General features: G+C 48.2%; 1 protein-coding gene across 1 annotated transcript in view; it reads right to left on the reverse strand.

Moving 5' to 3' along the window:
- Window positions 1-346: 346 nt before the first annotated feature.
- Window positions 347-24,647, reverse strand: part of LOC123023581 (store-operated calcium entry regulator STIMATE-like) — a 35,481-nt gene continuing 11,180 nt past the window's right edge. The window contains exons 5-9 of the mRNA XM_044430433.1: window positions 22,665-22,786; window positions 12,912-13,024; window positions 10,731-10,814; window positions 7,474-7,596; window positions 347-1,011 (exon numbers count right to left, since the gene is read on the reverse strand). Of these exons, the coding sequence (XP_044286368.1) occupies window positions 844-1,011; window positions 7,474-7,596; window positions 10,731-10,814; window positions 12,912-13,024; window positions 22,665-22,786 (610 nt within the window). The 3' untranslated portion in view covers window positions 347-843. The remainder of the gene's footprint in view (window positions 1,012-7,473; window positions 7,597-10,730; window positions 10,815-12,911; window positions 13,025-22,664; window positions 22,787-24,647) is intronic.

Raw genomic sequence — 24,647 nt, forward strand, 5'->3', positions numbered from 1 at the left:
AAAGAAAGAACGTGTGCTTTTGAAGTAAAACTTACGAATGTGTGCCTATTTGTTGTCTATGTTCAATTTTATGCCTAGGATTTGATTTTGTTAAATGAGGAATTCAGACCCATGCTCTTGCTTGGACACAGAACATGCAAAGCCAGACACTAACAACCTCACTGAAATAACCCAGCCAATGGGAATGTGTGGATTTCACATATGGAAAGGATTCTCTTGAAACGGTCCAAACCTCTGATCAGGAGAAATCAAAGCTCAGACTAGATTCCTCTCAGCAGGCTAATTAAATCGCAAGGGCAACTCCCAAGCATGTTCAAATATCAAAGACTTTATTGCATGACTTATAAAAATGTGTAAAAAGTTGAGACAATAAGGGCAGCCCCGAAGGCTTTTTTAAATATAGGAGGCTGCAATGAACAAGCAACCTGTGCGTTCATGTGCATTTCAGTGCAAGGCAAATGATTTCAGTTCTTATTAAAAAAGATACAAGGTTTTGATTGGCATTTTGGACCAAACTCAAGTGTAAAACTGTCACCAGCTGGCCAGCCAGAAGATATAATTTAAATTGATCCAACATGTTCTTGAAGGAGCCAGTGAACCAAACACAGCCACAATTGTAAACTTCCATCCACCAAAATGCCCACACTATTATACTCCTAGCAAGTCCTATAGAGGGAAGACATCCCAGGAGGAAATATGTCAAATTATGATGTTGCTGCCTTGTGATCCCCCTTTAAGTGCGTAGTCTTTTCACATCTTCCACTCGCCTCCACATCCTTGGAAACTCGAAAGCCAGAAGAAGCTGCTTAAACCAAATTCAAGCAGTGTGTTTACGGCGATTTCCTAACAGTGGTCGCTTTCCCCTCCATTTAGCTTGGTTACGAATCCTTGTCCAAGCGTATCCTGAAAGTCCGGTTGCTTTATCGAAGAGTTCATTCCATGGGGGAGAGAGCCCAACAGGTCTGCATTGCCTCTGGAACGGTCAAAATCCAAGGCTGGACAGAGCAGTGCCTGTGGAACACAGTGATGCATTTAAAAAGCAAAGGGTTATTTGAATTTATCTGCAGTAATCTCGAAACCACTCTCTGATCATTAAGAGAGGAGGGTGTTTGGTCTGGATGGCTAAGTCTGCCGAGCCCTCGATTCCACTCACCTTCCCATATTTCTCCTACTTTAAGTCCACGCCATTCTTTTCCCACCTCTGTGAATTTGTCCACATAACAATTTATATGTATTTTTCATGAGCGTTTCTCTGAATGTACCCATCTTGGCACGTGCTTTTATGAATGCATTTTTGTATGTATTTCCCCAAATACATGCATCCTTTGCAAGTGAATTTCCTTATTTAAAATGGTTTTGTGTCCAGCTTTCCCTACCGCACACTTTTTAGTGCTCACTTCCCCCTCCCCATGAGTTTTTGTGTTGCAAAGTACAACACGAAATTCAGAAAAGGGCAAATATCACATGAGTGTATTTTGGGAACACATTTCCCAATCTACCCAGACACTATGATCAAGACGTGGGGCCGGCATCTGATTTCTCCCTCCATGGGGAGGTTTGCTTGGCAGCAACAAGGGAAAGGGCCTTTCCAATGGTGGCCCCCAATTACGGAATATGCTTTTCACTGAGGCCTATCCAGTGCCCACTTTAATATCTTTTCAACACCGGGTTAAGACTGTCTTCTGCCACAGCACATCTAATTAGTTTGCTATTTGCTATTATATTGCTATTATATTGGTTAGCAATATTTGCTAACATATTGGTCTTATGTTAGCTGCTTAAACAGATCTTATGATTTAGTTTGCATAAACTATTGTAGCTTTTTGTTATTGAACGTTATCTCTGACTTATGGTGACACATTGTAGCTGTTTGCATTTGTTTTAAATTTTGTACAACTTTTATGATGTTTTATAAATTGGAGGTGACTTCACGGCTGTATTTTATATTGCATTTTGTGTGTTGTTGTAAGCTGCCCAAATAGCTTTGGCTATTGGGCAGAATAGAAATAAAATTAACAACAACAAATCATACTGTTTTCAGCCATAGATTTGGGCTGTGCGATTTTGGCATGGTTGTATATATACACAAACCAATGCATTTTTTAAAAATTTGGCCCTAATGCGTGTCCAAGATGCCTAGTGCTTTTAAAATGGCTTTTAACGTGCACATGGTAGGCGTGTTATGAGCGGAGCTGGCTGGAGCCGGGGGTCAGACTAGATGGCCCAGGAGACCCCTTCTGACTCGCTCTGTTTCTATGTTTCTAAGAGTGTATTTTCCTATTTTACTTGTACTGTTAATCTGCCATATTGCTAAGGCGCTCAAAGCAGTTTGCACAATTATCTCCCATCACTAGTGCAGCAACGAAGCTCCTTGGAATCCGCCTCTCCAATTCACAGACCTCCTCCTGTGCCTTGCCCTGCCTCAGAAAGCAAGCCAAGCTGAGAAGTCTGTGAATGCTCATGAAGTCCATGAGCAACTGGCAACCTTCTTCCACATCAAGCGCAGCACAAACAGGGGTGCGTGGAAGAGGAGTGCGGTGTCCACAGCAGTCGTGTGCTGCTCACATAACCACCGGCGGATGTGCCAGGAAGTCGGGCTCGTGGCCGCAAGAGAAGAAGGCTGGAGTCCAAGGAGCCAAGTCCAGAGGACGTGGCAAATTTCTCCCTGCAAAATGGATGCATCACACACCCCTCCCCATCTCCTCCTCTCATCCTAACAACCACCCTGTGAGGGAGGCTAGCCTGAAAGTACCAACAGAATGCCAAGGAAGCCTTCCATCGGAGGTCAAAACCATACAAGTCTGTTGCCTCTTTCCCCTTTAAAGCCGCTGCCCGGGCCGCCACATTTGACTGGCGGTGATGTTTGGGGTTTCAGATAGTGACTTAACCCTTCCTTTCTCCATCACGTTCCCCAGTCCAAATCATCCTGCCCCCACACCCCGCAAGCTGCTATCAGCTCTGCTGGGGCTAAAGAGAGACGGGCCAGTGCCATAGCCCCAGTGGCAGAAACAATCCACCCTCAAGACTGGGAAAACGCTTGGTGTGGGGGTTTGGAAGTAGCAAAGACGGTGCTGGATGGCTCTGGGGAAAACCCTGGCCGTATCCAGGTGAGTCCTCACACCCTCCCCTCTTCTGATGCTTTTAAGACCGTCCACCAGCTGGCTTCATCTCCATGCCCAGGTTTTTAAATGCAGCCCTTCCTAGTCTATATTCCGTTCGGAGGCTCCGTGGCTGGAGATTTAAGTAGGGTGGCCACGTGGCCGAACAGACAGAGGGCAGCCTCTGTTTGGAGATGGGGTGGAAGAGCTGTTCAGTTCTAATCTGGGCTGAAGGCAAACAGCCCAAGGGGAGAGAACGGGGACCCGGAGGGTGCCTATCGGCAGAGGGGCCTGGGCAAGACAGAGAAGGCCACCCTGGCCACCATCTCTCCACCGTGGTAGGATGGGTTCTGCTGCAACCAGAGGAATTCTCTCGCAGGGTGCAGCTCAGCTGGTATGGCAGCATATGCTAGCCGTGTGCCTTTTTTGGTCCTCTTTTCTGGAGGCTGCCTTTCCGTTCCTTTCCGTTTTGGCAAAGCGTTAAGAGTTAATCCACCCTGGATTTAATGCCCTGCAATAGCAAATGGCGCATTTCAATGTATTTATTTATTGCATAGTCATGACGTGTGTTTCTTCCAGCTAGGCAGAATGTTGAAGGCTTGCAGTAAAGAGGACTTAAAAATGATCAGAGACATGCAAAAGATGGATTCGGGAGGGGAATCCATCCGGGACTCATTTTCCTGGCCCTAAAATCCAGCCCAGGAAAGACAATTCTGATGAAGGATTATGAAGAATGTGTCAGTTATTCACATGCAGCTTCTGGGGCCAATGCAGGGGACCGCTGGCCCCAGAAGGTGAGTGCAACGGGCCAGCACCAAACAGGACCGGCCGGGTGCAAGAAACGGAGCAATGGAACCCGTCCTTGCACTGGTTACTCTCCAGGCTGCGCTGGTGGGTGGGGGGCAGAGGGGGGTGGTTTTCCTCAGGGCAAAGTTGCAGGAAATGGAACCCCCCCCCCCCCATTTTCCCTTTGAATAGGGGAAAAGACGGCAGGCAAGACTGCACTGAAGGGCTCCAGCTGCTTTTCTCCTGGGGTACAGCCTCTCGAGACACGCTGCAGCAGAGTGCTCATCATTCCCAGCACCCACACCCAATGGGTATGCTGGCTGGGGATGATGAGAGGTACAGTCCAACACACTCATTGGGCACTAAGTTTGGGAAGGCTGTAACTTGATCAAGGGGAGCTTGAATTAAGCTGTCATGTTACCAGGCCTCAAGCTCGAAGTTGAGGGAGTCACAGAGCCTTTGAGGATATGCAGAGTGCCTTTGCATTGCTACCAGCTCTCTCACTCCTTGGACAGGCATGGAGGAGAGGGCAGTGCAGGTCAATAAATTATAGCTGCTTCTCCAACCCTATTTTCTGGGGATGATAGCAGTTGTAGTCCAGCGCACCTGGAGGGCACCAGGGTGCACACGGCTGCACCGTTCCATGGGTCAAATGTTTAAATCATTTCACATCTGCTCTGAAACTCTGCAAGGCAAGGCAGGTTGGACTGACTAACCAACAAGACCCTGCCAACACAATAGGTGAATTAATTGCACAGATCCCACCCTTCCTCTAAGATAATCAGAACAATGTATTTAAGTTCTTCCTTCCTTTGAGCACAACACTGTTAAAACACAAAGCATGCGCTGCTCTGGGCTTCCCACTGGCACATCTAGTTGGCCATCACAGGACCAGAAAGCCTGACTCGGCTGCCCTTTGCAGGAAGGTCTTCCTAGACTCTTAACCTGAACCTGCCCAGAGCTCATGCTCTTAACTGGGGTCCCCAGAATCCGTCCCTCTGACATTCACAGGTTTCCTCTCGTGCTTGGCCTGGTCTCAGAAAGCAAGCTGAGCCGAGAGGAAGCTCGTGAACATTTGCAGCATGAAGGCTGTGGAACCAGCCACCTTCTCCTGCATCAGGATGCGGCTCGTGTAACACAAGGGGGTGCAAATCTTGGAGAACCCCCTGCAAAAGCTGGGCACACTTTCCGGCAACAAAGCAGACCAGGGAACAAAGCCCAGGAATCTCTCAGATTCCCAGGCCCTGTCGGATTCCTCCACGGCAGCCCTCCAATCCCCAACACAGTTTCTCAAAGCACAGTGTCTGGGTGGATGGCCCTCTCCTTGCATTCATTTTATTGCTGAGGAAATGGATCAGATGTTTCCCCTGGCTTCCTTTATTTTATTTTTTTAGGGTAGCAACTACAGCAATTGGGAAGGACCACACAGCGGTTCGGGGTGGGCCCACTCAACACGTACAGCCTTCCGAAACTGTACATCTCTCCCCCTCTGATTTACTCCTTGCTGCGAAGAATGGAGGTCTTTATTTCTAAGATAACAGGCCTGAAATTCAAGCTGGGCAGATATTGGCTGGCGCTGGCTCCTAGACAGACCCGATAGAGTCCAATAAACCCAGAGGCACTTGACCAGTAGTGATTTCAGGAACAAGAAAGAAAGGGGGGAAAGGAAAGCCTCCACTTAGCTTGAAGGACAGGAGCAGAACCTGAGAGAAAACGCTCGCCAAATATTTGCAGCTGACTGAGCAAAGATTACCATCAGCCTCAATCAACCCTTCAGTTTCCAGCAGGTGGAAATGCATCCAGCTGCAGCCTAAAATGTAGTGGTTTAGGAAGCAAGATCTCACAGCTACATGGGGTTTAAAAACTCATGCTAGATCTTGTTTTGTGATGTTGCACAAATTTGAGGAACTGCAGGCCTGCTGGTTTTCATGGGCACGCCTGAAAGACTGCTGTGAGCAAACGGAAAAGTTGCCCAGCCATCGGTACGTCCCCAAGAGAGTCTGCCGATTTCCCGCTGTTCACACACTTGGCCCAGCTGTGTGTTGTTCCCTAGTGCTTTTTTTGGTCATAGAACGCACCGGAATGGAGTTCCGGCACCTTTTTTCGACATATTTTCCAAGTTTTAAAAGTAACTTTTGAAAATTTGATGTTTGCTCCACGTGGATTTGAATCGCCCTGTCAAGCGCAGCAGGTCGGCGGCAGAGTCATCAAAATGGTGCCCGCGGGCTGCTTGTGTGTCGAGCCCGATGCGTGCGTCCTTTGTCCGCGCTGGTTGTGAGTCCGCTGCTCGGCTTGTGATTGGTCGTGTGGTCGCGCGCCGAGTGCTCACTGCGGGCGGTGACCATTACGTTTCGTTACACAACTGATGTGTGTGGGTGTGTGTACAGTGATTGACTATGTGTGAAAGGTAAATAATTTCATGAGTTCTGGCACCATTTTCTTACAAAAAAAAGCACTGTTGCTCCCTATGCAAGACCTTATTCAGTGGCGTCACACCTAGAAATCCTAAAATTCCGTGCTTGCTAAAATTCCTCAACTCCTCATGAAGCTTAAACTGGCAGCCAATTTGATGCCACAGTTCGCATGGTGAACGCACACCCGGCAGGCCAAGATTCCACAAAAGCCTAAGTACCAACCTGGACCACGTTCTCTCTCTCAGACTAGCCTACCTCACAGGGTTGTTGTGAGGATAAGAAAGAGGGATGGGTGCCAAGGTAGATGAATTGATCCAGCATGCTGCATTTCCATAAAACAGGCTGAAAGAGTTCCTGCTTGTAGGGTTTACATTTCCAAAAATCAAAGAGACGGCAAACGAGTACGGTAAGCAAGGTGAAAAGAACATCAGCCTGAAGTTTAGCAAAACCCAGGCAAACGGCAACACACGTGGTTCCTCCTGGCCTAGTCTCTTCCACCCGCTAGATTTTGACACTGCCAAGAGCTGAAAAATGAGGTGGGACATCCTGCTCCCTTTGCAATCAGGAAAACAAAATCAGAAGAAAGAGGAGACACTCTAAGGCTGCTGGTACTGACATGCAGGGGCCATGCGGGAGGGAAAAATGGCATGGGACACTCTCTACGGAACGCGTTCTGACCTTTAACATCTGCAAATAAACACAAGGGAAGCTGTGCACAGACTCCCTGGGGCCCCGGCTGAGTTAGCCAAAACTGAGAATAAAGTCCTGTCAGGAAAAAATACGGATCTTTTCCTTTGGATTTGCAATCGTAGAATCACAGAATAGCAGAGTTGGATAGGACCAGGGGACCCAAATACCTGCCTAGTGTAACAAAGATGTGTGCGTACTGGGAGGAGGGCTATAAAATAAAAATATGTTATAAAAATATGTTACAAAATAAAAATATTTTATAAAAATATGTTACAAAATAAAAATATTTTATTATAAAATAAATATTTTGACTCAATACTACTTTTAAGCCAAAATGCATGCCTGTTAAAAGGAGAATTATTGATTGGAATGTCAGCAGTGAGGCAAGGGCCTTTCCAGCTGAAACTTCCTATCACTACTTTCAGACATAATGAGTCCAGGCTTAGCTTCTTGAAGCAGTGGCAGAAATGCCTTTGTGTTCGTACCTGGTACTGTTCCTCTTTCAAAGCCTGTGAGTCCTCCATCCTGCGGCTGCTTTCAAATTTCAGGATTTCCTTCTGCTTGTGCTTCTTCATGATCAGGCTGTCCACCACCCAGAATGTGGCAGCCTAAATGGAGAAAAAGAATATTCACAGCTGAAGATGGAAGAAGAAACGTTTGCTATCAAACCGTAGGGTGAGCCTTCGCTGAAACTCTACTAGTTCAAGAGAGGAAATAGAAGTCCTTCTCAAGGTGTGTAGGGAAATGTTGGAATTGTCTACCAGAAGTTGTGGTGCTGACCACATATTCCTGGGGGTTCTTACTCGGAACAGCTATTTCCCTCCTGAGCTGGGCTAGTATGATTGGGCACTCTGTGCAGGAAAGCGTTCTTGCCCTTGTGGGGTTCCCTTTGGATTCTAGTTGGACACCACAGAACTGCCGGATGAGATGGGATTTGGGGTGATTCGGCCCAGCTTTTCTTCTGTTCATTCCTAAGATTATTTCATGCCTTTTCAGAGATGGAAAAATCTTCTCAGCCCACACCCCGTGCAAATAGATTCCATGTTTGATTGGACCCACATAAAAGAAAGCGAGACAGACACAGACGCAAAAGAGACTTGGATTCATCATATAGAAGCCAACATTTGAATGAGGCCTATCTATTCATGCCTTCCTGGCAAAACTTCAAGGAACTCCTCTACTAAAGTTTGTAACTGAGTTACCAGGAACAAAGCCATGCTGTTTCCTTTCCAGCAATTAAATGGAAACCTCCTTGACATCAGACACATATCACTGGATATGAAAAATCAGGGGACAATAATTTCTTGTTAGGTTTTTCCTGAGTGTAACGTCAGGGCAAATACCAAGTTAAAACTGAGTCTGGGTCAAATGAAAAACTTTTGCTAAAACACCCAAATGGTGATCTAGAGAAGCCGGTTTATTGCCTGATTGTGAGTGTTCCCAAAACAAAAGAAATTAAACCTGATAGAATCTTCATTGTACAACACAAAATTTAGGCACGGAATTTGTGGCCATAATAAATGCGGAAACAGCTGCTGGTTTTAAAAGGAGAATTAGGCATCCTCTGTCCATTTGTCTGGCTGTTGGCCATAATAGTTAAACAGTTTGCCTATGTATATTATTTCCTGGAACAGAACAGTGGGACGAAGGATGTTGCCTTCATGGGTCATGGTGGAAAACGGGACACTAGATTGAGCGTGGCAAAGCTCAGGTCCATGGCCAGATTCACTGTGGGTCTCAGCTCCCCACGGGCTTCCCACAGTCCCGCCTGCCCCCTTTCACCCTGCCCTCTGGTTTTCAGGAATTTGCTTGTCTGCTGACGGATTCTAACGGGTTGACATGCATCTCTGAAACCTTTGTTGTAGGAAGCGAGAGCTTGAGGCCGAAATAAGCTGGCGGTGTTGGGATTTGGGTCTCATCCCTTTTGCATTCACCCCTGCGATGAGGTCCCCAACAGCTTCTCTAAAATTGAATATAGCCTTCCAGATTGAAAGAGGTTCATCAACTTTGGACACGAACAAACTCGGATCTAGTTCAGCAGAGCTCTTCGGGTGTCCTTAATAGCCTTCGCAGGAGTTAAGAGCATCACACTAAGTCTGGGAAAACCCAGATTTCAGTCCCCACATGCCTGTGAAGCTCACCAGTCTAAAGCCATCCCTACTTCACAGGGCTGTTGTGAAAACAGGTGTGAAAATCAAACAAGGCAGAACCATGGGCAGTGTTTTGGGCTCTTTAGAGGAAAAGGAGACTAGAAGTAGGACATATCAATATAGGCTGACAACATTTCCTAAACCTGGATATTTGAGAACATCAACGGGAGCAGTGATTGCTCAATCTCTACTAACATTTTGCCATTCTTCCGAAAAGCTGTGCATAGCTCCATTTCCTCATGCGTGCAATAAAGGGTTTACACAATAATATTACGTGTCAGATTTTCCCTATCTGATCACGTCCTATTGCCGTGCCTGTTGTTGATGGTGGTGGAAGCTACAATCCCTTTAACATTCGACGGAATGATTTCCCACTGATGCTCTGCTTCCCTTCCTCAACCATTTTAATAAATTCAGTTTGTCATCTGGTAGGGCCACTGGGATGCAGGCGGAGGACCCAGTTTTTCTATTAGCATGCTGTGCAAAGTCAGGACAATAACTTCTCACCATTTTGGACTGGCTAATAGACAGGGGAAAAAAGCCAGAAACTTAACCCCAAAAGAGTGAACACTGCGATATATTTCCCAAAATTTCTGCCAGCGTATGATGTCTATATTTGGTGTGAGGGGTCCTGCCTGAAGGGGTTTGCTTTAACTTGGAGTCCTTCATTGAGCAGGGAGTTAGACTTGATGGAGCTGTGGGCCCCTTCCTGCTCTGCACTCGTATGATTCTAGGATTCCTCTGCCCGGCTCCTCAGCAAGGGGCGTGTGCAGGCAGGCCACCTCTGGCGAAGGAGGGAGCACCTGGCCATCAAGGCTAGTAGCCACGTGGCTAGTAGCCCCCTCCGACTACTAGCAAGGCTAGTGACCTCTTCCCCATGAATCTGTCCAGTCCCCTTTCCAAGCCACCCAAATTGATGGCCTTCACCACTTCCCATGGCAGCAAATTCCACAGTTTAACCATATGCTGTGTTTGGAAGGGCTTCCTTTTATCTGACCTGAACCTCCCACCCATCAGCCTCATGGGATGGCCCTGGGTTCAGGCATTATGGTAGTGGGAGAAAGCTCTCTCCCTCTCCACTCTCCCCACACCATGCATTATTTTAAGCACCTCTCTCATGGCTCACCTTATGCACCTTTTTTCCTAAGCTGAACAGGCCCGTTGTTGCAGCTGCTTCTCACAGGGGACCTGCTCCAGCCCCCACAGCATTTTTGCTGCCCTTTCTGTACTTTTCCCAACTTAATCATTTCCTTTTTCACATCAGGCAACCAGAACCGAACACAATACCCCAAGTACAGCTGCACCAAAGATCTGTATAAGGGGAGCACAACCTTGGCAGTTCTCTTTCCTGTGCCATCCCTAATTATGCCCAGCATGGAGATGGAGTTGCCTTTTTCACAGCAGCCACACACTGGGCCAGCCACCACCTTCCCTGGCCTGTTCTCCTTCCTTAGAACCTTAGTCCGTACCCTCCATTAAGGGCTGAGCTCTGCATTTGAAAACACAATGGAAGGAGCCCAGGTGAGGGCGCTTCCAGTTCCCAGACCTCAACTGGTCAGAAAACCTCACGTTCTTCCTGTGTCTCTACTCACATTGACCGTAAAAGGCACCACGAGCATCATCAACACCAGCTCCATCTGCGGGTCAGGCATGTAGTCCAGAAGAATTTCCTGAAGCTGCAAAAGAGGATGCCAGTCACTGTTATGGAGAGCGAGTCTCATCAGGAGCTGGGAGAGCTTTACTCCAAGCAGGGGGAGCTGCCTCTCCCGTGGGGCTGCATCCTCCTGGCTTGGGCCAGCTCTAAGCAAGGAATCAGATTCATGCTGCAGCTGCAAGCAAGCAGATCTCCTCTCACCGCACTGTGCAGGTGAGCCCAGAGGCTGGAACACAAATGATTCGTTAAACTAAGTGGTCCAAAGAAAGGGGCAGAGCGCAGCTGCCACAAGATTCAGGGAAGTGGAGATCTGGTTGGCATCTGGCTCTCTTGCGCTCACCTGGTTTCTTTCCTGCGCTCGGCCCTGTCCAGGAAGCGAGGTGCACCAAGACCACTCAAACCAAGGTCAGGTCCTTCAATGCTCGGGGACACTAGTGGTCCCCTTCTTCATGCAATTCCTTGCACAAAGGATGCAAAGCCTGCGGGCCACGTGTGTTGAAGCAGAATTTTGCTTGTACAACGAAAACACAGACTGCATGTGCCCAGGGCAGCCTCGACTCCTGCCGGATGCTCATGCAAAGGCTTGACACAAGGACCTTTATTTATTTGGTTTATAAAACGGCATCCAACAGTCCCAAAGGGGACTGCTTTCTCTCACTTAGGACAGAGAAAGCAGGCTGGAATCCGAGGAGTCAAGCCAAGGAAATCTGATGGATTCTCACCTGCAAACTGAATTCTGCATGCTTTGCTAGAAGCAGTTCCCTTTTGTGACTTCTGCTGTACCTGAAATTGCACCAACTCACAACTTCGTCTTCATACCTGGAGAGGCCAGGTGTTCTAGCATGTGTTCTAGGGCAGATGGGAACTGTAGGCCAAAACAACTTCACCCAGGGCTGTGGGGACCTCTAGAGCTGGGTAGGCTGCAAAGTATGGGGGCTGCAGCCCAGCATATCTGGAGGGTGTCAGGTTGTAGAAGCCTGCCATGATGGTTAAAGATCTGCCCATGTCACCAAGCAGATGCACCTGTGCTGCACCTCCTGTCTGCCTTCAGGCACCTGCCCTCTCCTGGTTTCCATGCGGAAATGTTTCAGAACTGCCAGATTTGCATTTCTGCATTTGCACATTCACACCTCGCCCTATGAAAAAGTCCACATTTTAAGAACTTCTGCAAAACTGCGCCAGAGATGTTTACGTGTTAGACAATAAACACCCATCTGTTCAACTTCTGCTGGAAACCTGCAGAGCTGGGTTTCTCACAGGTCCATACAAGTGCTTGGATGCTTGAAAGGAACAGGTACATTTGGACCCAATTCAGTGGCAAAGTGGCCCAGCTAAGTGTGTAAAAGTTGCATCTGGTTCTATCCAAAATTGCTGCTTTTAAGCCCAGCAGAACAAGCATCCCAACACCCAAGTTGAACGTAATTCATTAGGTCTCATGAAGACTTGCAAAGCTTGCAAATGCAGCCAGGCTGGTTTACTCCATTTAGAAGTGACTTAATCCCCATTAACTTCTAAAGAATACCCTCAGCCCTGTGAGGCTGTTAAGTCCAGACCCTGAAAGTGCATCATAGCCACCTGGGAATGCATCTAGGGACACCTATAAGGGTTGCTTGCTGGTGACTCATTTTCCTAACACAGAGATGGAACATGCGCACTCTTCCGGCCTCACAAACAAATCCAGAAAGTACGAACTGGTTCAGGATTTCATACATCCTGCTTTTATGCAGACGAATGCATTATTAATTTGCAATTTTGCCAGCATAGCCTGTCCTAAGAAGCCACTGCAGAAAAAAATGTTCGATGAAAGCTGAGTGGCAGGTTCAAAGCTGCACACAGCAGAAGCCTTCCCCTGCTATTCTGAACACTTTCAAAGTCTTCCCCGCATGCAAACAAAACAAAACAAAACAAACAAACAAAACAAACAGTTGTCTGAGCAAAGGTTCTAACCAAATCTCTTCCTGGTGCCTTTCCTACATATAAATTGCATTTTCTACACATTTCTCAAAACGATGACAGAAACACCTGTAGAATTATGCAATGCAGTCCCTGAAGATCTTTACCATGTTCATTAGTAAAAGAACAGCTACTTATTTAGTAGCTGAATGCAATTGTTCCTTACTTTTCTCCAGCCAGGGATGAGCAAGAGGAGGCCGACTGCTGTCTTTGCAAAGACCATTATTAGCAAATAGAGTGTGCACTGGCCAATCCAAGCACCTGCCTGTGGGGGATCACCTGGAAGAGAGCAAGGAGGGGGTGAGCCCACTGTGCTCCCAGAGCTATTGCTAGAAGGAGTCAACGAAGCTGGCCTGCAGAGGCACCTGGCAGCCCCCTCCAAGCACCCTCTGCTTTGCAGTGGGGCTCACCTGGAAGTGCTTGAAAATACTGGCGCCAGCTTTGCGATGCAGAGAGATGGGCTGCACAGATCCCAGGACTGAAGCACGCAAGCCTCTTCTCTGCAGTAATGGCTAGCAGTGTTCGCAATTTGCTGGAAACAGAACCTGAGGATGGCCTTGCTCCTTCCGGGGCAGAGCTGGGGCTCAGGCCCACCAATGCGTCCAGCACAGCTGGGTCCAAATCTGGCCCAGCTTGGGTACCACACACCCCTTGCCCGGTGCCTTTCCCACAGCTGCCCAGCATGGGGTGGTTCTCAGTTTCGCATGCATCCGTCCGCATTACAAAAGGTTGAAATGCTCCTCCAAGGAGACCAGCATAAAGAGTTTGAAGTGGAAATCCTTGGAATTTTAGCTCCCCACCAGTTTGTCTTTGGCCCCAGCTGCCACGGCCAGGACTCGACCCACCACCTCAGGATCTGCTCCTCAGGCTGAAACAGGGTTAGCACTCCTGATCTAGAGCACACACAAGATCCGAAAACAGCCAGTCAAATGCCCCATGAACCATGTACAGTTGTTTTACCATGTTGTGTGAACCCACGCCATCTTGCACTGTGTGTAACTAGATCGCAAGGCCGCTGCTAATCAAGACAGCCCAAGACTAGTGAGAAAACCTGAGTAAGCAAGAAAAAGAAAGTATTTATTCTTCATCGGCTGACGTGCATTCAAATTCTTCTCTTACAAGGAGAAATCTACACCTCATTCAGAAAACATCCAGATGTTTTCTTATGGGGATATAAAATCAATTGCTATGTTTCCAAAAATGACCTAAGCAGATTTAGAAGCAAAGCAAAGGCTCAGACAAGTCTGGACCAAAGAGCAAGTTCTAGAAAGTCATCGCAGTGCAACGCTGGAGAAACTTGCTCCAGGAAGGCTTGGGTTGAAGTTGTTCATCGCTCTGGAATTTGCTTAGATATGGAGGAGTACACAAAAGTTGCAAATAAGAAAGTCAGCTCCAGATATTTGTGGGGTTTGGGGGGCTTTCCTTGCCTTCATGCGCTGGTGTTCAGAGGTCCACGTGTGCGGCCATGGCGGTTGAGTACATGATCTTCATACAGAAGATCCAAGTCCTGGTGCTCCAGCCAGTGCTAGGAAAGAATCGTGCCCAAAGCCTTGGAGAACCACTGCTAGTTGGTGCTGAGCGTCCTGGTTCAGCATCTGAATGGGGTGGTGTCACTTGGTGTCCGGCAACAGCAGGGGCTTGGACTCGATGGCCTTCAGGGCCCCTTCCAGCTCTACTATTCTGTGATTCTATACCCCTACACACAATTAGTGGTGAGGCCTCCAAGGGAAGCCCGAGAGGACTGGATTTGCCCCGAGGCTCAGCTTCCTTGCTCCTGAAAGGCACAAAGCATTTTTCCTTGCCACGGCCAGCTTCGAAATGTGCACAATGCAAGCAATCGGGTGCCGGTGTGGTGTGATGTGGTGCTGGACAGGGGAGCTGCCAAACTAGGGATTCTGGTTCCCACGTAGCCATGAAGCTCTCAGGGTGGCTTTGGGCTTGTCACAGACAGTCAGCTAACCTACGTGCCTTACAGGGTTGTTGTGAGGATAACATAGAGAAGATACTGTGAACCGCCTTGAAGAAAAAAGGAAGAATATAAATACATTTATATAGCGATAGCAAATAAATAATAATGAATAAATGAGAAAGAAAAGAGCTTCCAACTACAGCAAGCTCTTCCCGTTTTGTAGGTTATTACATTCTCATATTACATTGATACCCTGATTTCTTTCTCTCCCAAGGAGCCCGAGGCAGTTTGAAAAGCTCTCCTCCTCTCTCTTTTAGCTGCACAACAACCCTGTGAGGTAGGTTAGGCTGAGAGGCAGTGACTGGCCCACAGTCACCCAGGGAACTTCATGGCCAAACAGGGACTAGAACATGCAAGTCCCCATCCAGTGCTCCAACCACTAGGCACACTGGCTCAAAAGTTGCTCGAAAGATTCCCACTGCAAATGCAAATGGGAAAGCACAGCCCAGAATGCAACACGGCAGAGGAAATCAATGACAGTCTCTGAGCTATGAGGAATGGCCAACCCCACAACCCACACTGGACAGCAGTGGTGAAGACACTTGTGTGGTTAGAAGCAGAGGGGTTAAGAAAAGGCTGAGCTGACAGACGGCTCTGAAAGAAGACAGAGACCCCTGGCTGAACGCCTCCAATCGGCTTGCAAGGGCTACACATCTAGCGTTCTTCTGTATTAACATCCTCACTATGCACAAAACAGAGCATTTTAGGGTCTCAAACAAAACACGGGCTTTACAAGAGGCAGGGAAATGGAACAAATGGATTGTTTGCTTTCTGCGCTTGAACTCTGTGTTCTCGTGCGCGCAGCGTCTTTCCCCAGCTGGTGTGCAACGGCTCTTGGAGGCAAACAGTTCAGCTAATGCCAAGAAAAATTCTCACAACAAAACCACAGCGGCCTCAGAGTCCCCCAGCTGCTCAATCCCCACTAAGTATTTCCAGATTCGGTCTCAAGCCTGGATGTAAATTAGACATTTCTTCAAAAACTGTAACCGCCCGGCTGCTACTGCCAATTGATTCCCTTTTCCAAGTTCTGTTGGGATATGACAAACACAGCCCACCCGTCCAAATTATCTCGCACTGCTTCTGGCTGCAGAAAGCAAAGTTTCGGATGCCTCGCCCGCCCCAAATAAAAGCCGAAGAGCTAGGAGGTCAGCAATAACTGTAACAACCGTGCAAAGAGCAGATGTGAACCCTGCAACCAGGAAGCCAGGATCACACAGGTCAGAAACACCAAGACATCTGCAAAAATATTTTGTGGCTTGCAGAAATAAAAGGTTACAAATGAAGCATGTATTGGAGGTGTCGGAGAGGATTCAGGAGAGCTCAGTGATGATGCACTGCGGAATAAGTGAACGAAATAAATAAGCCCTAGGAACTGGAATTTTGGGGAAACGTGGAAGGAGGTTTCATGCACTCCTCCAGGAATGCCCGGATCTTGATGTGAACATGTAGCCTGGCACTAAAAGGTTTGCTGAAGGAGCCCTGGAAAGGTTCATCCCAGGGGCCGGTTGTCCAGGCAGACTGAAAGCCCGCATAAAGCATGGAAAACCTATGGAGAGAAACTACCTCACCTGGGAACTTCCTGTGAGGCTGAGAGCGATGGAATTTTGTGCGATGGGCAAAGCACACATGGAACATACAAGGGCCAATGTGGGCAGTGGTTAAGAGCATGGGACTGGGACTCAGACGACCTGGGTTCCAGTCCCCATTCAGCCATGGAGCCAAGTGGGTGACTTTCCCAGACTCTCTGCCCAACCTACCTCACAGGGTTGTTGTTGTGGGGATTAGACTGAGAGGAGAAGGGATGAGGTAAGCCACTTTGAGTTCTTGGGAAAAAAGGAAAAAAGACAGGATAAAAACATTGAAAATAAAGAAAACCGGGCTTTATGAATTCTGACAGCAGCAGGTGGGGGAACAGAGAGAGAAAATAAGTCCCAGTGATAGAGACGTCTGATGGAGCCAGTGGCTGTGGGGTGCGTGGAACACAGCTGTTTTCTTCCTTCTAGTTCGACAGCCTTTGGGAAGCCAAGGGTCGCCTCCCTCTATCCCCCAAGATACTGCTTTTCCTTAGGGAAAAAATAAAGTGGAAAGAACTGACATTTCAACAACAGCTAGAAAGTTCAAAAACAACAAGACAATATTGGCTTGTTGGGTGCTTCTAGATCTTTGCCACCCGCCCTCCTCTGAGCTCAGCTTGCTACTCTCCTGGCAGGTTTGGAATTTGACTGCCTTGTAAGGAAGTGGTTTTCGCTCCAAATTGTTACACACCCGGGAATATCTTAAATCCCTGCCAATGCAAAAGCTCTGAGCTGGAAGCAAGCGCTGTGAATGCTACTCGCTGTCTTACTGAGCCTTTCTGGAACACCCCCACCCACACGGAGACGCTCAGGGCTTAGAGAGCAGTGCAGAAATCAGAAACACCGAGAACGGCAGGGTTGCTGCTCTCTGTTGAAAGCATAAATCCAATCCGAAAAGGCTTGGTGTTTGGTTGGTCTTGGCTTGAAAGTCCCAAGAGAAGGTGTGCACAGGGGATAAGGAGCACAGTCACTAGGAGTGATGAGACGAAATTAGGAATGTGTGATGGATCTACTTGAGCGTGGGAAACCATTGCATTTTCCTGGGTTGGCTCCAGCCCGTTTTGCAGCAGTCCTGAGTCAGAGTTACTGGTGAGTATGTCCAGGGCCCACTGGGCACTCAAGAGGCACGGACCCCCACATGACCACGAGCAGTGCCCCCTTCCACCCCAGATAAAGCCGCCATCTGGCCAGCTGACATGGAGGAAGGCTGGCCACAGGGGGCTCACCAGGAATGGGGCCCCACGTGACCATGAGCAGTGCCCCCCTTACAACACCAACAGGTTCACATGGGAGGCATGTGGGTTAGTTGCCCGGAGTTCTTTGCCTGGGGAGAGAGTACTCCAATCCGAGACATTTCAGCTTCTGAATCCATTTGGTTTATATCCGACCTTTCCTCTCAGGGAATCAGAGCAGGGTTGCTTTCTATTTCACAACAGCCCCGTGAGCTTAAGAGTTGAGAGCAAGGGGGCCAGTGCCTCACACTAACCCACAAGCCTGCAATGGAAGAGACCACAGGAACACTCAGTCCCAGCCTAGCCTACCTCACAGGGTTGTTGTGAGGATACAATGGAGCTCTGTGAGCCACCTTGGGTTCCACACAGATGGAAAGAGGTGGGGTATAAATGCAATGGAACAACAGCAACTACCACCACTAACCTCACCCTCTTGTGTTCAGTGGACACAGAGCTTCACCCCATTGGGACTGGGGAGCCCGGCAACTCTGGACTGGGCCAGGATTCCTCTTGCATGGAAGAACTCCATGTCTGCAGAGCCCCTTCTGAACAGGCACACAGACAGGGCTAACCGACTCCAGCTCCCCTTATGGAATGATGTGCTAAAGGGACCGCCATAGCTATATAGCTGAGTGGGGATTTACACCTGGCCTTAGGTCCGCAACAAGCACCACACACTGGCTCCCAGTTGCCCAAGGAAGCGTTTGCACCACTGTGCTTGGTGCACCAGCTGGGACCCTTCCTGACACAGTCGGACCTGGCATGGTACCCACTCCTTGCAGACACCCTGTTCGCATGACTTGGCATGGTCTACATGGGCACACTTCTGAAGGGCACCTGGAAACTTCACCCAGTGCAAAACTGGGCAGCTAGGTGGCTAAGCAGGGCAGAGTTTCAAGGCCCGATTACACGTCTCTCCAAGGAACTGCGCCTGTTGCCAATTGCTTGCTGGGCCAAGGTCAAACTTTACTTTTCATCTTCCAAGTCTTAACCTGTTTAAGGACCCTTGCTTTGATCCTGAGAAGGTATTGCATTCTGCCAGGGAGGCCTTTTGGAGTGCCAGCAGAAATCTGTTTGTTGGACATGCATGGAAGACCTTCTGCTGCAAAGCGTCCAGAGAGCTTCGGCTACTGGGCATGATAGAGATGAAATAAACCATACTAATTCTCCTGTGCTGCGGCCAAGCATTACAATTTGCACCCTCAAGAACGTCAGCTGATCCTTAGAAGGGTGTGAAGGCACAAGCTTCAAAATACATAGTTTTAAGACGTGTGCTTTTGTGGTTCATGTTTTCGTGTTACGGCTTGACTGCTTCATCACGTTGCGTTTGGCCTTTTTAAACAGATATTGCAATATAGAAATATTAATAAGAGATACATGACATCGGAACTGCTGCCTATGGCTGGACAGCGCACACGCCTGCTCTACCCACGTGCTTTGCTATCTGTGCTCTTGCCTGCTCTTTCTGGAAAAGGAGACTCCCATCTCAGCCTTCTGCAGGCTGTGCATCTGCTGAAGGGCCCGGACTCTTCACAGTCCAGGGCTGGAGCCACGTACCAGCCGGCCCATTCACAACGCTGGATGAATAGGCTGTGGAGCACCCCTCGCTCTCTTCCATGCTTTCCCATCATCATCGGAGGGTGTCTGGAGCGTTTGCTTGGGTTTAAAGCAGGCAAGTGCTGCCTTATCGAAATGATTCACCCTGCAAACATCTCCCTTGGAGGGCGGGGGAAGGCGGATTATGTCCTTTTTTTCAAGCTCACCAGAAGGAGTTCAGTTTGGCGCTTTGCACTAAGAAAGTGGAAGGCTTGTGATGGAAATATTTGAACGCCACCATGACAACCGGTCAGAGCTGACCCACATGCAGGTCCTGCCTTATGACTCCGCATCTGGAGCAAAGCACTTGTGTCTCACCCCCACACTGCATCAGCCCACGCACGAGGAGGCCACAGATCACCCGGCAAGCCTCGCTTAGTTTAGACTCAGGCCAAAGCACTTAAAGCCACCCACAGCCCCAGCAGCTGCTGCTTGTAGGGGTTCTTCATCAGCTTCATCTATAGTTCCTTAACTGGGCACAGAAGAGCATTTCTATCCTCAAAATAATTGTGCTTTTGCTAACTTGACTGCCGCCTTTGGATGCCAACAATGGTAAATCGCTGGCTTTAAAATGATGAATAGGTTAAAATAAGAAGGGCTTTGAAAGTATCCAAGACCAGTTCCTAGAGACATAGAAAAGTAGGGTTGGAATGGGCCAAGAAGGCCATGGGGTCCAGCCCCCTGCTGTTGCAGGACACCAATTTGATGGCTATCCAGTTTTACCCTGAATGTTTCCAGTGTGGGAGAGCCCAACCCTCTCCAGGCAGCTGGTTCCCCTGCCGTCTTGCTCTGACAGTGAGGAAGCTTTTCCTGATATCCAGCCTGAATCTGGGTTGTTGCAGCTTGAGCTGATTATTCCGTGTCCTCTGCCATCAACAAGAAGAGATCCTGACCTTCCTCTTTGTGACACCCCTTGAAGTACTTATAGAAGGATATCATGTCCCCCGTCAAGTTTCTCTTTTCCTTGTGATCTTAGGGGCCAGAAGCTTGCTTTTTAATTCATGCCAGGATTTTCCAGACATTTGCAATCTTGCAGCCAGTGACAAGTTCCACATTCTTGCACCTTGCCTTGTTTCATGTCCAACACACAATGACAGCTGGAATACTTTGCTACACCTGGGGAAGCCTCACTCAGGTTTCCAAATGATCTCTTGAAAAGCAAGTCAAACCCCTTCGAGGCCTCATCCTGTTCCATCTCTGTAACCTGCAACTAGCAATGCTAGAAGGCTTTAAGAAGCGTTAGTGGGTCAAACACAGAACGAAGACCAAAGCGCAGAGACGCTTGCAAACTGCATGCTCCCATTGGATAGGAACGGACGCCCCCCAGTGGAATGATATGCAGGGGACACTCCAAAAGGCCAAGTTCAGAAATACAGAGGAAGAACAAATAGAAGTAGTTGTCATTTTGTTACCTCCCGAAGTTACTAAATACTAGAACTATTTAGAGATAATTTCCTATGTCAGCTGAAGCTGAAATGCTTTTTGATAATTTTAAAGGAGATAAAAATGGATTCTCAAACTGCAATAAATTCCTGCAGGCAGCAATTTCAGAGCACATCATACAAACGGCCAGGCTAGATGAATGACAAGCTGGAATTAAGATTGCTAGGAGAAATATCAGCAACCTCATCAGAAGATACCACCCTAATGGCAGAAAGTGAAGAGGAACTAAAGAGCCTCTTCATGCGGGTGAAGGAGGAGAGCGCAAAAGTTGGCTTGAAACTCAACATTAAGAAAACTAAGATCATGGCATCCGGCCGTCTCACTTCCTGGCAAATAGATGGGGAAGAAATGGCGATAGTAACAGATTTTATTTTCTTGGGCTCCAAGATCACCGCAGATAGGGACTGCAGCCAAGAAATTAAAAGACGCTTGCTCCTGGGGAGGAAAGCTATGGTAAATCTAGACAGCATACTAAAAAGCAGAGACATCACCCTGCTGACAAAAGTGCGTATAGTCAAGGCTATGGTTTTCCCATTGCAATGTATGGCTGTGAAAGCTGGACCATAAGGAAGGCTGAGCACTGAAGGATTGTAGCTTGCATTTTTATAGCATATGTACCTTTTTTTGGTTCTGTTGTAAGCTGCCCTGAGAACCCTATGGGCTATGGGGTGGCATACAAATGTAATAAATGAGATGAAATCAAACCAAATTCATACATCAGCTAAAATGGCAACAATACACTCCAATAAACTCATGGCAACAGCATCAGATCAGTCTAGAGGAACAACAGCAGTAGAAAATACAATATAAAAGGTAAGGATAAAAATGTAACAGTTAAAATACTGGGTAAATGGGGGACACAGCGGCTTAACAACGCTAGAACTGTCGATCAGAGATGGCTGGCACTCCAGCGGTTCGAGCCCAGCCTTGTGGGATGGCGTGAGCCCCCATCGCTCGCCCCAGCTCCTGCCCACCTGGCAGTTCAAAACCGCAACATCTGCGAGGAGATAAATAGGGACCACCGTTCCTCAGTGGGAAACCTGCCGGCTTCACTGGATCTGCCTGGATGCACTTGGCAGAGGATCAGCGGAGAAAAGCCCCGGCTGGACTGACTTCAACTAGTACGTCGCTGGCCAACCGGTGCTAAGCTAGTTCGGCCCCCGTGGTGCACCGGCAGAATAACAGACTAGCAACAGCCGGGGCCAGAGCATCTACTGTGTGCAAACACTGTAGATTCCCTGGCAATATATGCCATACGCTAAATAAATAATTGCTCGGTAAATAAAAAGGTTTTTAGCTGGTGCCGAAGGGAATAAAGAGGTATACACCAGGCACACCTCTCTGGGGAGCTGATTCCATAATCGGGGTGCCACATTCCAAGAAAACCCGCTTAGTTTTGCTTAAAGCTCTTACTGCTCCTGACTGAAGCACAGTGGTGGCATTTCAAGCTTTGAGAGTGGGGAAAACCTTCACAGGAGCCTGCAAATGACAAGCAACTGGTGTTGGAGAAAGAGAGATGGCTTGGTGCAGAACGCCAGATGACCATGTTTGGTCCCTGAAGTTGTCATTCTGCATCTCTGCAGGATTTGGCCTACAGGGGTCAAATCTGACATGGTTGAAGGCAGCTTCCTAAATCCTGCAATGCAGGGAAAATAAATTTGCAGAAATGTTTATTACATTCCATTCCTGACTCACCTTTTGCCTCCTTGCAAGGAACTCAAAATGGTTTAACTGACCCTCCTCCTCTCCTTTTTTTATCCTCACAACAACCCTGTGAGGTAGGTTAGCCTGAGAGTCAGTACCTGGCCCAAAGTCACTCAGAGAACTTCACGGCCATGTGGGGACTAGACCCCGCATCCCCTGAGTCCCGGTCCAATACTTATACACCACTAATGTGACAACGATATGATAATATTAGTAAAAATAATACCAAGAGCAATAAGAATAACGATGCACAATCTTCTCAAATGTATATGGTTGTTTTCTCTCACAACATTTAGGCTATGCTCAGACTTTTAAAGCCGTGCACGTGTACCTTGTTATGGGAGGTATCTGAACACATTTCTCAGGGAAAACATGCAGCAGGAGGACGGGACAGGACTCACCATACTCGCCAAAGACAAGATGGGTGTATTTCCGCCTCTCTACAATCCAGGACACCACCTTCACACCAGTCCAGACCCCGAGCATCCCCAGTGTGGCATCCAGGAGGAAATTCATTAGATAGCTGTGATGGACAAGACAAAAAGTCCACAGCAACAAACCAAAATGTTCCTATGTTCGTTCCTTCCTTCCTTCCTTCCTTCCTTCCTTCCTTCCTTCCTTCCTTCCTTCCTGATTTATATCCTACCCTTTTTCTCATAAACTCCAATCAGCTCACATCATTCTCCTCCTCCTCTCAATCTTATCCCCACAGCAACAACCCTGTGAGGTAGGCTGGTCTGAGAGTCTGTGACTGGCCCAAAGCCACCCAGTTGGCTCCATGGCTGAGCGGGGACTGGAACCCAGATCATCTGAGTCCCAGTCCCATGCTCTTAACCCCTGCACCACCCTGGATCTAGTTCTTCGGGCTAAAGCACATCTTATGTTAAACGTGTAATTTGCTACTGCAACTTTTTAAGTGTGCCCGTCTTGTGGCTCCTCTTAATAGCTCAATGTGGATGTAATAGTGACTAAATTGTTGTTGGGAATTTATGCACAAGCTTCGAGTCTGTGCATTTGGAAAGAAATTAGTGTGCAATTAGTGTTTGCCACAAACTAGGAAGTCACACGAGGAGAGGGGAGGAGTGTGAAAAGGGGGGGATACGCAGCAGGGCTGGGCACTGTGAGGGGCTGCACTGGGCACCATTCCCAGCGACCAGCTTCCTTCCGCGCCTGGCACAGCCAGCGGGTGTGGAATCAGGGTGCTGCAAAGTGGACCAGAGCCCAGGGAGGCGAGCCCAGGGAATCTGCTGGATTCCCACGCCTAACACCCGGGGAGCGAACACTCAGAGGAGGGCCTTCTCCGCGGTGGCACCCTGACTGTGAAATGCGCTCCCCGGAGAGGCTCGCCTGGCACCGACTTTATATGCTTTTCAGCGCCAGGTCAAAAACTTCTTATTTAACCGTTATTTTTAAAGTTAGTATGTTAATGTACAGTCACTGTTTGACTTAATTTATTTTTATTCGCTGTATGTTATTACTGTTAGAGATTGTTTTAGTGCGTGGGACCTCAAACTACGGCCTGCAGGCCGGATCCGGCCCACCATGCCCATTTATTTGGCCTGCCATAGAGGTTCTGGACTCGCCGTTTGTGCGCAGCGAGGAAGTGGCTTGCTCGGGAGGAGCTTGTCTTGGACTCGCTCGGAGAAAAGGATCTCCTAGCTCACAAGCCGGTGCCTCGCTGTGCACGTGCCCAGTGGCGGCTTGCTCACAAGGAGATCGTTTTCTCCGATCTCTGCACGCGCGCACTTGCATGCACACCCCCCGCCCCAGCCCAGCCCAGCCCACGCCCCTTCCACCCTGGCCTGTGCCCCCCGCCCCCACCGCCTTGGCGGTCTGCACCCATCGCCGGCACCTTTCAACTGGCCCCCTGGAGAAAAAGCTTGAGGACCCCTGTTTTAGTGGATTCGATTTTAATGACTGCAAGCCATCCTGAGATGCCATGCATAAGGGACATCATATAAAAGTTTTAAATAATAAATAAACACGTTCACACATGCCCACCCGCCCACCCCCTGAGGTCTGTGGGAGAGGCCCTTCTCCGGGAACCCTCCGTGAAGGAAATTAGGAGGGTGAGTACCCAGAGGAGGGCTTTCTCTGCGGTGGTGCCCCATAAAATGGAATGCGCTCCCCAGAGAGGTCCGCCTGGCGCTGTCGTTATTTGTTTTTCGGCTCCAAGCGAAAACCTTTTTATTCAAACTTTATTTTAATTGTTAATATTATTTATTTATTTTATTCTTTGGCCAGGGTGACTTAATTTATACTGTTAAATTATATTGTTTTATAGGATGTTATTTATTTATGTTTGTGAGCTGCCCCGAGGCTTCGGCGAATGGGGCAGCATAGAAGTTCCATAAATAAATAAATAAATAAATAAATAAATAAAT

Source organism: Varanus komodoensis, unplaced genomic scaffold (assembly GCF_004798865.1).
Source record: "Varanus komodoensis strain SLA01 unplaced genomic scaffold, ASM479886v1 scaffold1, whole genome shotgun sequence".
Lineage (NCBI taxonomy): Eukaryota > Metazoa > Chordata > Lepidosauria > Squamata > Varanidae > Varanus > Varanus komodoensis.